The following is a 15,822-nucleotide window of genomic DNA, read 5'->3' as shown; positions in this document are numbered from 1 at the left end:
AACGGGACCGCCAATCTATCCTGTATCAGACCGCATTTGTCTAAAAAGAGGAATGCCTCTGGTGGAATGAAGCCGCTCAAGCGTGCACTCTCTAAATACTCGTCGTTCGGATAGAACGCCCCGAAAATTAAATTGTTGGTCGAAGACATAGCTCTTGCAATGTGACCTCGAACGAGTTTTATCACGAAATTGTCAATTCTGTTGATTCGAGCCCCGTTGTATAGGACCTCGTTGGAATAGTAATGCACATAAGAAGATTCGGCTGTTCGATATAAGCCGGTACAGCGTCGTAAATACTGCCGCTCGAACACCCGAAACTTCTCCATCTGGGAAGGGGCAACGTTGAACCACACAGGACAACCATAAACGATCATTGGCCGTATGAGGGCCATGTAGCAAATTACCTTCACTCTGGGGTCAAGCCGACTGCTAAAAAACAGCCGTTTCGTCAGAGCAAAGGCTCCTCTGGCCCTGGTCAGAGCAGCATTTATATGTCTGTCGAAATATAAATACTGATCTAACCAGATACCGAGGTACTTCACTACACTTTTGCTCGCTAATGGCTGCCCGTGAAGATCAACGATGACCATCTTGCGCCAATTCTTACACGTATCCCTCGTGGCCCTAGCCAACGGAGTCCGGAACAGAATTGTCTCTGACTTCTGGACATTTATTTTCAGTTTCCAGTCGTCGCAATATCGCTGAATCTTGTCGAAATCACGCTGCAAGAGAATTCTAATAACCTCAACCTTTTGGGCCGTTCTGTACGCAATTAGATCGTCGGCGTACGCAATTGCCTTTGTAAGACTACCTATCAGATCGCTGGTGTAAATGCTGAAGAGAATCGGTGAATTTACCGCTCCCTGTTGAAGACCATTTTTAATTGAGAATGTTGTGGTAGAAGTTACATTGCCACTTTTGACAACAAACTTTCTACCGTTAAGCATATCATAAAGTATATACAACAATGGCTTGCTTATGCCAAGCCTGCTCAGTTTTAGGTAAAGGCCCTCTAACCATACGGTGTCAAAGGCCTTTTCCAAATCAACCAGAACAGCACCTGTGCATTGTTGTTTTGATTTATTCCATTGGATATCAGAAACGAGTTTAGACGCAGCATGAATTGTGTCATGACCCGCCTTGAACCCGAACTGTTTATCCGGAATTATTTTGTTGTCCGCAGCCCACTTAGTCAGAGCCCTATTAATGATCTTTTCGAAAACTTTGCTGATGCTCGGAAGAAGACTTATCGACCGAAGATTTGACGGGTTGGAGTTGTCCTTTCCCTTTTTCGGGAGAGGATGAACCACAGCGGTCTTCCAATGCACTGGATAATATGCATTATTCAGTGCATTGTTGAAGAGTGTGGTGTAAATGTCAATTGCTTCCGTCGGTAAATGTCTCAGTACAACGTTGGATATACCATCGACACCTGCTGACTTTTTGTTTTTTATTGAATTGAAGATGAGCTGAAGCTCAACCTTCGTCACTAACAAGGGACTTGGTCCCGTTTGCTCGGCGATTATGGCATTTGCCAAGGAATCGTCATTGAACCGCATGAAACCGCGGTTCTCAGATCGCCATTGTGTCATATCATTTCGAAGGTAAAAGTGATTAAGTAGGGCTCTGTTTTCCAGGTCGTGGTTGGGGCGAATGCTAACATTCACCTTGTACACTTGCTGGAAGGCAGCTCCCACCGCCTCCACTTTTTCCTTCGGATCTTCAATTATGTAAAAGTCATCGTCAAAGATGGCTTCTTCTGGATCTATTTGCGCTGTCATGAGTACGTCTCTGTTTTCTTCGGTTCTTTGGAGTTTCAGACTCGGAAGGTCATTGTCGTTCTTTTTTCTGAATATCTTGTTGATTTTAGGGAACATACTAGGGTCACTAGAATTAACTGACCGGATCTTGCGGTCCCAGTACTTGTTAATTGACAGCCTGTAGTTCTCCTTAATCAACAGATTGACATTTTTTATTGACGACTTCAGTGTCCTAACCTCCAAGTCGTGTGGGTCTGTAAGTCGTCGACTCTGCGGACGCCACCTCCACTAGGCTACCGATTAGTTAATAAAAGCTGCGGCACAATGCCAACTTAGCAAATGCTCAACACTTTTTAAATTTAAATTGCAAATTGAAAAAAAGATTAATGCACACTTCTTCACTCGCTGGAAGTCAAAGAACGACTGCGACGAATGATTGCCACCGTTAAGCCAGTGCGATCCTTAGGAGCAAAAAGGAATGGATTCGTTGTAGATTTAAAATTTGACCTCAAGGTTGGACATTTTTTGGAGTCTTCCTGCGATTGTATTCTTGTTTTGTTTGCGTCTCTTGCAGAACTGCAGACTGGTATTACTCTTTACACGTAGAAGATGAAGATGAAGCTAGTTGACTACGATATGAATGTTTCGATACGTACTTTCACAATTGATGAAGAAGGCGTCAGCGGTCGACTATTACATGGCAAAACATCCACTTGCATCATTGACTTGGTGGTGTTGTTTCTAATGGTTTTGATGGTGACACCTCCACCGTCAACGCCTGCGGCACCAATTCCGTTGAGAAGTACATACAAAAACAATGGGCAGTATCTGTAGTTAAAACCATTGATATTATTTTGTTAAGAGAAATATAATATACAAAAAACTTACCCGCAAATCAGCGCCTTGTTTGGTTTGCCTTCCCGGTTACTCAAGGGAAATTGCTTCCCTCATTATGGCACTATCTAAAATGAAAAAACAGACTATAAAATAAATCGATTATTGTTGCACCTCCTTCACTGCAATTTGACTTACTTTTTATTCAATGAAGTGAACTTGTATACACCCCCTTCATTATAAAGAATTTTGGTCTGAAAAATATCAAATTATATTAAAAATCAAAACAATTAACAAAAACTTACTCTTAAAATCCGAAACCCATTGTTTTGTTTTGCAAAATTGATTGTCATTTTTGACAGATCACAAAAATTCCATAAGTTTCTTTTTTGCCCAATTTTGCTTTTTTTTCTCCACTCACATGTATTCACCGATAGCGAATTTTAGAGAGTTTACCTCGAATTTGGGAGAGTTCACCTCGAATAAAATTTGAGGGTTTCAGGTAGGACGGGTATCGGTCGGGACTCTAGATAATATATTTCCTCTATGCAATTGTGCATAACTTCTCGATCAATAAGTTCAGGGTTTATTTTTCAGCAGGAATTGTATCCCACAAGTATCTGAAATTGTTATATTCCTTACCAAGAGTTGACATGATTTTGACATTTAAAATCCGTTCAGACAAAGGATTTTACTTATGTTCATCAATGGAATATACAAATAGCTTTTACAATAATTACGATAACTTGGGCGCTAATATATGATAACGGTGGTTTACATAAGGGTATATATATATATATATATATATATATATATAAATATATATATGATGCACAATCGATAATTACATGCTGTATATAAGTTACAATTTCATTTCACAACTTTGAAAATAGTGAGTCCAAACTTTTTGTTCACGTTTTTTTATTAAAATTTTGACTTTGAATGCAAACATCTCAAAAACCATTAACAAAACTAATTTCGTTTAAATTATAGAACAAACAAGAGGAGTTGTTATTGCTATTGGATTTTTTAAATATTTTTGTATTTAATTTCTCATTTTTTTTTAAGATAAAACATGACTCGATTCCTCGAGGTACTCCGGCTTGATGACATTGTGTTCGCATTGTCGACAACACAGAGATCGCTTCCGCTACGAATAGAGGTTTTTCACTGTGAATGGTTGATCGGCAGGTTGACCATGACAATGCTGAATTGTGGTGACTATAAAGAAATTAATTTTTATTATATAAGGAAATCTGAAATAGAAGTTGACTTACTTTTTTTGATGTTGATTTTCTGTGTGAAAATCGATGGATTCAACTCGCCGACATCGTCAGTAGCTGCCGAGAGCCTGATCTGAATCTGTTTGGCTTCTTGGGGATTCTTGTCGGACCAGTTCATTTGCCTCCGAATGATTGCCACCGTTAAGCCAGTGCGATCCTTAGGAGCAAAAAGGAATGGATTCGTTGTAGATTTAAAATTTGAACTCACTTACAGTCAAGGTTGGACATTTTTTGGATTCTTTCTGCGATTGTATTCTTGTTTTGTTTGCGTCTCTTGCAGAACTGCAGACTGGTATTACTCTTTACACGTAGAAGATGAAGATGAAGCTAGTTGACTACGATATGAATGTTTCGATACGTACTTTCACAATTGATGAAGAAGGCGTCAGCGGTCGACTATTACATGGCAAAACATCCACTTGCATCATTGACTTGGTGGTGTTGTTTCTAATGGTTTTGATGGTGACACCTCCACCGTCAACGCCTGCGGCACCAATTCCGTTGAGAAGTACATACAAAAACAATGGGCAGTATCTGTAGTTAAAAACATTGATATTATTTTGTTAAGAGAAATATAATATACAAAAAACTTACCCGCAAATCAGCGCCTTGTTTGGTTTGCCTTCCCGGTTACTCAAGGGAAATTGCTTCCTTCATTATGGCACTATCTAAAATGAAAAAACAGACTATAAAATAAATCGATTATTGTTGCACCTCCTTCACTGCAGTTTGACTTACTTTTTATTCAATGAAGTGAACTTGTATACACCCCCTTCATTATAAAGAATTTTGGTCTGAAAAATATCAAATTATATTAAAAATCGAAACAATTAACAAAAACTTACTCTTAAAATCCGAAACCCATTGTTTTGTTTTGCAAAATTGATTGTCATTTTTGACAGATCACAAAAATTCCATAAGTTTCTTTTTTGCCCAATTTTGGGAAAGTTCACCTCGAATAAAATTTGAGGGTGTTTCAGGTAGGACGGGTACCGGTCGGGACTCTAGATAATATATTTCCTCTATGCAATTGTGCATAACTTCTCGATCAATAAGTTCAGGGTTTATTTTTCAGCAGGAATTGTATCCCACAAGTATCTGAAATTGTTATATTCCTTACCAAGAGTTGACATGATTTTGACATTTAAAATCCGTTCAGACAAAGGATTTTACTTATGTTCATCAATGGAATATACAAATAGCTTTTACAATAATTACGATAACTTGGGCGCTAATATATGATAACGGTATTTTAGAGAAGGGTATATATATATACATATATATATATATATATATATATATATATATATGTGATGCACAATCGATAATTACATGCTGTATATAAGTTACAATTTCATTTCACAACTTTGAAAACTTTGAGTGCAAACATCTCAAAAACCATTAACAAAACTAATTTCGTTTAAATTATAGAACAAACAAGAGGAGTTGTTATTGCTATTGGATTTTTTAAATATTTTTGTATTTAATTTCTAATTTTTTTTTAAGATAAAACATGACTCGATTCCTCGAGTCAGGTTTGGAAAACAATTTTCGATTAAATTCCCCTCGTTTTATAAGATCGTTAAACCCTGATTCAATTCTCCTTCTAAACTGGGTATTAGTTTATAATCCCCACATTTTGAATCAGATTAATTACATTTTCCCTTATAAACTCATTTTTGCACAAAACTTCTCTATTTAAGGTAAGTTAAGCACTTTGAAATTCGTTGTTCTTATTTTCATTCTTTTTGAACACTGTCATCAATCTATCATCAATCCACAGGAAATTAATATTATCTGTAAAAGTGTGCGATATATTGACTTTAGTTATAGACGTGTGCGTGTAAATCGACATTTCAGCTTGTAGGCATACCATTATGACATATAGGATTTCGGACTGTACTATAGTGCCGCCAAAATACTCAAAATACAATCTTCTGACCAGATTTTTGTTCAACAGTTTAAACTTTCATAGAACGCACAACGATACAAAACTAAGAGCTAAATTATAAAAACTTAATACAATTATTGTAAAAAAATGGATAAAGAGTGTTTTTTGTGCAAATCTAAAGAAAAAGATGAAGTCAAATTTGGTGAATTTATGACCTGTGGCAAAATTTCCGTACATTATTTTTGTTTGGTATGGCTGTTGATTGTATTTCCAAATCAATTTTTATAACTAGGAATATATTTAAACAAAGCAGCTATTGAGTTCAAATCTTATGCAAAATGGTGAAGACAACGAAGGTTTGTTGGGATTTCTTCCGAAAGACATTCAAGAGGAAGCACATAGAGTCAAACCATTGGTATGTCATTGAACATAAAAAATGTTTGCATTGGTCTTAATATCGTTTGATTGATAGATATGTTGCTACTGCCGGAAACCTAGTGCTAATATTTCTTGTTGTGCCAGTAAATGCTACAAATCTTTTCACCTAACGTGTGGAGACAAAAACAGTACAGAGCATAATTTTGTTGGGACGTTCAAGTCATTTTGTCACCGTCATGTGAAGGGAAAGAAGGTCACTCCACCATTGCCGGACGAAAAATGCTGTATTTGCTATGATAATATCTTAACTCCTGGCACAAGATTCGACACTGTTAATATGATCAGAGCCCCTTGCTGTAAAAATGGCTGGTTCCATAAATATTGTTTGGCATCCTTTGCTAAGACTGCTGGATACTTCTTTAAATGTCCGCTTTGCAACGACTCTAAAGTGTTTCGACAACGCTTGGCTTACAAAAGTATATTTATTCCAGACAGGTAAGTTCATGTTTTAAACATATCGTTATTAACACATTTTCCTTTGGGTAAAGTAGCTGCTGGCATAAAACATTTCTTTTTTTAATTTACTTTAATCCTATTGTTTGCAGCTGAAAATTTCTTTTAATAAATACATTCATTTTTGTAATTTTTCAAGAAAGATAAAATAGATACAAATAATGTTTTCTTTTGCAAAAGAAATTCACAACTTAAACCTCAAAATTTAATTTATAGTTCATATAATACTTACATATATTCAACTTGATGTAATAATTTTTGTCTAAAATGATTTATTCAACCTATATTAAGAAAGAGAAAATAACTTAAACTACTTCTATTAAAGAAACAATCACATTTAAAATGTTATGTTAGTATTTTAGCAATAAGCTGGAACAAATAAAAAAATATAAAAACTTATTCTCAACATATATATTCAAAATTTTAAATCACATGTCATTGTCTAAATTGTGAGTGCAGCAAACTTAAAAATGTAACATTGTTAAAATATTGATTTTAGTTCATTCTTCAACAGCAACATCTAAATGAAATTGTTCGGTTTTTTCTTTTCTATATTTCTCTTCATCTTCATTTCTCGTTCAATCAGTTCCTTCCATATTTCAAAACACTAAAACCCTACGATATATCAGAAAAATGTAGTGGAAAACATTTTAAATAGAAATCTGATTTTAACTTTTCAAGCTATCATATCAGCAAGTTCAATGCACATATTCGTCTTTTAGTAAACGTATATACAATATACATACATATCTGGAAAATGGTGCTATGAATTAATAAACATTAAACGTAAATAGGATTAATTTCCCTCAACATTAAAATTATGATATCTGCAGATATGTACTAAAATTATTACACAATTGTTTAGCCAGTCCTATAGTAATCATCTTCAACAACTTGACTATAATTTTGATTCATTACTTAATACTTCCCTTGAAATAAGTTAAATTAAAAAAAAATGTATTCAATGATGATTTCTCTCCTGATCTGGTAGTGAAGCGGCAATATAATTAAAAATGTGTTTTCTACCTACATAAACCTACATAGTCATCGACTATTTTTCGAACCGTCATAATCTTTTAAGAGCTTATATGTGTTCATACCGGACAATTTAATGGTATCCCGCTATTTTCATAACATTTTGTTTTCTGTTTGTTCTTTATCTCAAGTGAGTGTAAAAAAAAAAAAAAAAACAAGAGTTATTCGCAAAGAATTTCAAATGGACGCTGGGCCCAGTGTTCCAAGAGTGGTTGGTTTAATATTTTTGATGTAGATAAACCTGCCAAATCAAAACACAAAAGGAAACTAATGTAGTTAAAAACGTATCCAATTTCAATATTCCTTAACCTTATCTTTAAATAATCCAAAATTTAGAGTTCTGATAAAACCCATAAACTCATTTAACGTGTTCCTACTCAAAAAAGCCATCGAAACATAAGTACTGCACATGAAAGCATCAACCAACTTAGGGATAGTACACTTTTCATTACAAAAAATACTCTTTGAATATTTGCCAATTCCTCGCCAGATGCACTACCCGTGAAAAAACTTAGATGACACAAACAAGACCTCTGACATGATTGTCCTACGCACTACTAAAGTCTAAAGATTGATAATAATAATATTAATGGAAAGAACAATCAAGGACTCAGGAGATAGATGTGTCAAAAACCTAAATGAATATTATCAGATATTCTAAATCTAATAAAATAATGCTTCGAAAACACATCATAAAAAAGACAAGGGTGCAAACATTTACAGCAATTTGTATGACATAATAACAATCACTTGATAGGAAAGATAAATTAAATATTCAACAACATAACAATGAAGAAATATTTCAACCATTTCTTAAAAGTGAAATTTTAAAAGCGATACATAGTTTGAAAAAATATAAATGCGTAGAAAATGATGGGATCTCTATGATAGGAAAATATGTATTGCCTAACTGGTTGAAGGAAATTTTTAACCATGTTTGGACACACGGAAAGTCCCACCCAGTGGTCAAAATCTGATATAATGCCCATACAAAAAAAAATTAAAAAAGACGATAATGATAACAGCAGACATGTAAGCATAACATTTCCAATTTAAAAGGAACAAGCTAGATTCTGATCAGGCTTTTAAACAATGGATTATTTACAACACGTTAATCATATAACAGAAAAATGCAACTAGTACAATATAACTATTACCTTTGCTTTTATCGATTTTTCCAAAGCTTTCGATACGGTCGAACAGATTTTTATGTAGAATGCACTTATTAGCACACCTACAATTAAAACGGAATCTGTCGGACCAGAATTTAAAATATCAGGAGGTGTAAGATGATATGCTTATTGTATTAAACACTAGTGAAAAGTTTTCAATTATGTTCAATGAACTAATTTAATTACATTCAAAGCCTCCAAAAATACCGTGATGTCGCTGATATTCTCTTTCTACACCAACAGGTACATAGACTCACAATTTCATCTTGAAAAGATTTCCATTTATGCTAATTCACGGAACCTCACACATGTCCCTCATTTTCCCCTACCTTATCACCATACAAATTACGTCCTTTTTGAACCTATTTCAAGAAAGCTGCGCATAGCTGATAACACATGTCACATTTTTTTTTTAAAGTCGTTCTTCCCTAAGAAACAATTGGCAGGTTCAGACAACTTAAGGGACTTCATTTGAAGTCAACTTCATTCTTTGAACGTACATTTTGAGCAAGGCAACTAGTTAGTTTTTTAAGTGACATGAATTTCAACTTCAGAATTTTACTTCACAAACCTCTACTTTAAGTTCATAGTTCAAAAACTACCAAAAACAGTATTGTCTACAAAAACACTCATCAGGCACCCTACAAGTCCATCACGATTTCTATTTTGTATTGTAAAGAAATATTAGCTATTTATTTTCCAAATTGAAATGGAACCCTTTTATGGAAAGCAGTAAATGAAGTTGTACAAAAAAAAAATAGATCATAGAGTAACAAAGATCAATTTTCAGTTGAATGAAAAAAAAAACATTAAAGTCGCCTTAATTGGAAGGTAATTTTTAGGTACTAGAAACTTTCAAGTCCCTTATGTCGTCTGAACCTGCCCAATCTCTACAACTCTTTTTTGGTGTGATTTGAATTCGAGAAGAAGAAATTAGTTTAAATTAAAAGCAGCAGAGTAAAACAATGTTCTTTAAAGACTTTCCAGACAACTTTTTTACTGGGCTACTTAAAACTACCTTCCGCATAGAAACGTAAATTTGCAGCTGACTGTAATGCACCTCAACACAATGCAAAGAGAAACTAATATTTTATTGTTCTTTATAAGTACAAAGTAATTAAAAAATCAAGAATTGTACATATTATGACAGTTACAAAATTCTTTATTGGCGGATGCGTAATGTATGTATGTAAGCTGCCATAATTTTACTTGATCGATCAATTGATAGAACCCTGAAAACTATTTCACATTTTTTTTTCAACTTAGATGTCGATTTCTTTTCACTCGTTTTCGGGAACCTAGCTGTAAGTCTTTTTTTTTGTTGTAAATAGCTTGCATTAAACGTAAAACACGCGTTTGAAGTTTTGCGTTGCAAACAAATAATAAATACCGTTAATACTAAAATTTGAAAACCGTGTTCTTAAAGGGTTTTTCCAGCCATTATTTGTTAGGACAACATTTGTATGGCCCTTTAAAATAAAAAAGTTTTTTTTTTGAAAATTTAAAGGTTGACTTTTTCTAAATGTGACTTGTTAGGTTCAAATTGTTCAACCCTTAAAAAATACTTAATAAAATTTTACACATCATTTTAGGGATGCAGCATGGGAGTTAGTACCAAATGCCTTTGCTGAACTCCTCGAAAGACCAAGTTCATGCGTCGCTGTAAATTGCTATGCAGAAGGTGGACGAAAATCACAAACCAAACGAAATGAATTTCTTTTTTGTTCCACGTGTGGTTCTGTTGCAATTCATCGTCGGTGTATGACAATTCGACTGGAGAATTTTTACTGCGACGAATGTGTATCGATTACAGCGGCAATAGAAAGCTCATCTGTAGTGAACATAACCCCCACTAAATTAAATAATAATGAGAACAAAGATGAAGAAGAAGAAGACGATAATATTGATGTTGGCAACGACTTCGATGTTAGTTCTGAGAATAATTCTTTGAATCAAATTTACTGCGAGGAAGAAAGTGCAGATAAATGTGTTAAGTCTCTTTGCATAGCCAAAAAGAGGTATTTACCCTCTGAAACTGAATCCGATAGTGACTCAAATGTTAAGGATGCAGATTTTGATAGTGATAGCATAGGTATTAAGCCCTTAGAGATATTTAAAAGCAATAAGTACAAAATTGTCGACAATGATTCTTTTTTTAACGAGTCAGATGATGATATTGCTTCAAGTCGAAAAATGTTTTCTAAAGAGCTTTCAAACAAGAAAACTGGTTCTTCTACTTTCAATGGATATAAAAGTACATATAAGGAAAGTTTTTTCGACGTTGGAGAAAATTTTGAAAGTAGTGTCCATAAATGCAATAGCAGTAGTTCTTTCGATTCTACAATAAGTGAAAGTTGGGGAAAAGCGGAGCTTAGAGTCCTTGTTCATGTAAAAAAACTAATTAGTCTCGATATTGAAAAAAGAGTAAACCGCAGATTCATATCCTTGAGTAATGATAAAAAAGAAACAAGTATGGTCAGGTCCAAAAGAAGTCTTTCACAACAAATGGAAACATTTTCTGATTTGACAGAAAAAGAAGACGTAGAAAATAAAAAAGAGGAGTTGAATACCGAAATATTTGATGAAGAGAAAAAATATTCTCTTTCAATGTTTCCAGGTAATACTTCTTGTTCAAAGGACACAAATAACACCTCCTCGAAGTCAAGCTCTGAAACAAGAATAATTATTTCTGACCCCAATTTTATTAATAGAACATCGCAAATATCCCCTTTACGTTTAAGAAGTCTTTCAGAAGATACTTCAAAAAGATCTACACGTATTGTTGAGCGTAGAAGAAGCGTTCTTCAAGGTTTTAGTTCTTCGACACCTGTCCAGCAGGTCACGCAAATTAAAAGTTTTAAAAGGCCGACTGAGACACTAGAATCAACATCTATAAAACGCAGTCGTCTGAACTCCGACACAAATAAAGAAGGTTGTACGCTCAATCAAGAGCATTCAATTAATATTAACGTAAATTATGAGGACGAAAACAAACTTGATCGTTTGCAATCAACCGGCCTTATGAGGCGCAGATCTAGAGGAAGATCACCTCTAGGTGTAAACCTCTGCGATGTATACGCTTACAGTACCCTACCTTTCGTCAAAAAGATCACATCACAAAATGTTGGTATGTTTTTTCCTAGTGTACTTAATCAAATAATTTCATTTCCATTTTGGTGATAGTTGGTATTTTTAATTACAGATAAAACTGTTGTAAGTGAAAATTCCGATGGCATGGAACAAAATTTGTCTGATGTTGAACAAATTTTTAGCAAAAGTGAGTAATTTTAATGTTCTTATCAAAATTATATTTTATATTATTATATTAAATAATTATTGTTTATTTGAATTGGGCTTATATATTTATTATGACTTTTTGGGCTTCTTAACATATCTATTCAAAGCATTAAATATATAATTTTGTTGAAAAAATACGCTACACTCCAAGACGGACATGGGCCTTAACCAACATGCGTCTCTAGCTCGGTCACTAGCTGTCTCCAGTTTCGCAACTAAATTAGTTAATGTTCTCTCTCACCTTCGTGCGCAACCTAAGCCGCGGTCTTCCTCAACGACTACTACACCGGTGCCTAGGTCAATAAACTGCTGCCTCCAACCAATACAGCAATTACTTGGTCTTGCCCTTATTAACCGATAATCCTATCTTCTCAGGTTGCATTGCAATGTTCAAAAACACGCCACTGATATCACACTTTAATCTTCCAATTATCTTGATTTCATCGGCGTATCTGAAGGAGAGACTGTGCCACAAGTTTTGACGATTGAGTTTTGCACAATTCTTTCAAGAACAATGTTAAGGAAGTAGCTTGACGTTTTTTGACGTCGACAGCATCGGTGAGATCTTGTCCTACCTTGACAGAGAAAGCATGCAGTCTCCATTGTCATTCTGCACAAACGCACAAGTTTGGGAAGGATGTTAAAAGTAGACGTGACATTGCTATGTAAAGTTCTTCCCTATAAAACCTTTCATACGCTGCCTCCTTGAAATTGATAAAGGGATGGTAGGTATGGATTTTAAGTTTCTGGGTTTTGTCCAGGATCTGCCGCAAAGAGAATGTTTTGTTAATGATGGTCATTCCTGGTATGAAGCCAAATTGATGTGAACCTATCAATATAGCGATGTTCAGGAGAATGATTCATCTTAAGCTGACGCAGAGGGTCTCCTTTCTTGAAGTGTGAGCATACTATACTGAGATTGCATTCATACGGCATGCTTTCTTCTGACCAAATTTTTCAGATGATTTAGAAGCTTCTTTGAATAATTCGGCAACGAGGCCGTCAGCTCCAGCAGCTTTGTTTGACTTCATATTCGATATAGCTATCTTTACTTCGTCGAGTTTGGTTAAGCGCAATTGTTGGTTTCCTTCGGCTAAATTGAATGGTAATATCTCCTTGCACCAGTATTTGATTTGTCATCCCCGTTATACAATCTGGAGTAGAGATCATTTCTTATTCTATGGCTCCACTACGATTTTCTCTTGGTCATCTGTACAAGATTTCTTTCGTTTCGCGACTGGTACCCTTGGGATGCTTTTTACCGGTAATATTTACCACCATCATTCCTACTATTTTTAAACGATGGCAACTAAGCAAAATTGTTTTTTTTCATACTCACCCTTATTTTGAGATTCGTTTTCGATCGAAGGTTATTCGAATTCGAGAAGATTTTATTTTGAGATTCGATCGATTCGAAAGTTTGCTGATTCAATCGAAAATTAATTTTTTTAAAAAAAACTAAGTAAATTTTGACTTTTGAGTGATTCGAACCAAATGTCATATTTTCTGGTGAATAGCTGAAGAAAGATGTAAGTTTTAACAAGTTTTATACGATAATTAAACGAAATTGGTTATATTGACGAATTTTTTTTTGTTATTTCATAAGGGCACAGTCACATTCAAATTGGACAAATAGGGAACAAAAAGAAATCCTGATACGGTTGATGGAGGAGAATCCGGAGGTAGCGAAGGGTTTTTCTGTAAACCGTGTAGATGTTGACCGGTTTTGGAGAGATGCTGCCGTGAAGTTCAATAGCCATGGGCTAAAGATGGTGCTACGGTATGGACAAAGAAGTTCCCCCCTGTATCTCGATGGAAAGCTCATCCAAGACATATTTAAATGCCCGTTTATTGAGGCGAAAGTTCCTTACAAATCTACAAAACAAAATCAATTTAGTCAACAGGATGCAAAAGAAAAATTTCACATCAATTTTATAGGTACTTACTTTAAATCGTCAAACTCAAACGGATTTGACGCGTCCATAATCCTTCTTCTAAGAACATGTTCTCGTTCTTCGCCATTAGAATTAAGAAACAAAACTATTGCCATTGTTTACTTTCTCCAAAATAAAAAAATCTACATCGATTTAAAGTTTATAAACTTTGATTGTTTTCATTTCAATTGAAAGTGTGACCATGTGTTATGAATATACATAACATATTAAACGGTATAAACACAACATGAAAATTCAAACCAAAATGGTTACGTTAGTTAAAAAAATGTTTAATTTCATGTCTTGAATGTTTTTCTTAATCACTTCATTATTTTTCAATTCAGAAACTGTTAATCTGTGACAAACTCTGAATTAAAAATAAGACTTCGAAAATAAAAATTTAGTGTGGTCACACTAAATCAAATCAAAATGTCAAATCATTTAGAACAGCTGACCTCCAAAATACTGTTCATTTCGGTTCATTTTCTGCAATGAATATTTTTCATTCGAATCTCAAAATAAACAAAATTCATTCGAACGAATAAATCTAGTCACTCGAATCAACGTTTCGTTCGAATCTCAAAATAAGCATGACTATTTGATGTCCAGTCAAATATGACAAACAATTGCATACGCTTTTATAACTTTAGACGGCGTTTAAGGTAGAAAATTCACCCCTTAAATAACCCATATTTTGGTAATCTACTACTTGTTTTTATATTCTCTCATTGCTTACGGTTCTTGATAGCTGCAAGTAAAGATTAACAATGTCTCCAATGAGCCTTACAGCATATGCCTCTTTCTTGTCATTCAAAAGATACACATCTCATTAGTTCTACCTTGGTTTAATTTTTAGTTTAATCCTTCTTTAAAAAAAAATTATGAACTTATATGACTTTTAACTTCTTCATAGAAAATTGTATTCTTTTTACAGACAAACCAAACATTCCACAGTCTACACTGAAAGTTAAAGAAAACACTACAAAAGATAGTATAATCACTAATAAAAGCATAACAACCACAGACACAGATTGTAATATCTTTGAAATTTTTGTTGCAACCGATAAATGGAAACAACAAAAAATTAAGATGAAACGCACTGCTTCTCAAAAATCTACGGTAAAATATTCAAGCTTAGATAAAAACAATTTTTTAAAAACACTTTTGTATCCATTTTAGAAAGGAATATTTATTCTACCAAGTAATCAGACAAAAATTGAATCATTCTTTAAGAGAATTTGAAAAGCTGCCTTTTTATACATCAAGCGAACAAAACTTTATAAGAATACTTTTATTCACAGTTTTCAAAAAATCAATAAAATTTAATTATGATATGTTGGCGACAAGGAAGGTTAAATTTGTTTAATTTATGACATCGATTGATTTTTTATCTAGATTATAATTTTAATTCGCTTTTATGTGTAAAGTATGTAACAAAGTATGTCACAATTTTATTCATTCAAGCTTCATCATTTATGTTTTATAGTTTTATTTTATACCGTTTTTGCCATGTGTGCTTATAAATTAATTTAAAAGCTTAAATAAATACAAACATGTTAAATACTACTATCTACACGTTTGTTTGTTCTGCTTGAACTATAGAGAACTTATATTATTCCGATACACTCAAAGCACAGATAATAAATTTACACAGATGTATCACCCTTATGGCGAGAAATGATGAAACTGAAATCAACCAAAAAAGATCTTTTTTAAAAAGTTAAC

General features: G+C 34.0%; 1 protein-coding gene across 7 annotated transcripts; it reads left to right on the top strand.

Moving 5' to 3' along the window:
• Positions 1–5,711: 5,711 nt before the first annotated feature.
• LOC129946433 (uncharacterized) lies at positions 5,712–15,670 on the top strand. Of its 7 annotated transcripts, none has more exons than XM_056056616.1 (7): positions 5,714–6,017; positions 6,082–6,183; positions 6,241–6,641; positions 10,459–11,989; positions 12,050–12,143; positions 15,011–15,216; positions 15,277–15,670. In XM_056056616.1, exons 1-7 carry the CDS (start codon positions 5,916–5,918, stop codon positions 15,337–15,339), a joined length of 2,499 nt encoding a protein of 832 aa, XP_055912591.1. In that variant the 5' UTR covers positions 5,714–5,915; the 3' UTR covers positions 15,340–15,670. The 7 variants fall into 7 exon arrangements, 4 of the variants coding, with proteins under 4 accessions (XP_055912591.1, XP_055912592.1, XP_055912593.1 ...); XM_056056617.1 differs by having other exon boundaries at positions 5,716–6,017; positions 10,459–11,993; positions 12,069–12,143; XM_056056618.1 differs by having other exon boundaries at positions 5,717–6,017; positions 15,032–15,216.
• Positions 15,671–15,822: the final 152 nt, after the last annotated feature.

This window comes from Eupeodes corollae, chromosome 2 (assembly GCF_945859685.1).
Source record: "Eupeodes corollae chromosome 2, idEupCoro1.1, whole genome shotgun sequence".
Taxonomy (NCBI): Eukaryota; Metazoa; Arthropoda; class Insecta; order Diptera; family Syrphidae; genus Eupeodes; species Eupeodes corollae.
This window is presented reverse-complemented; position numbering and strand designations above follow the sequence as displayed.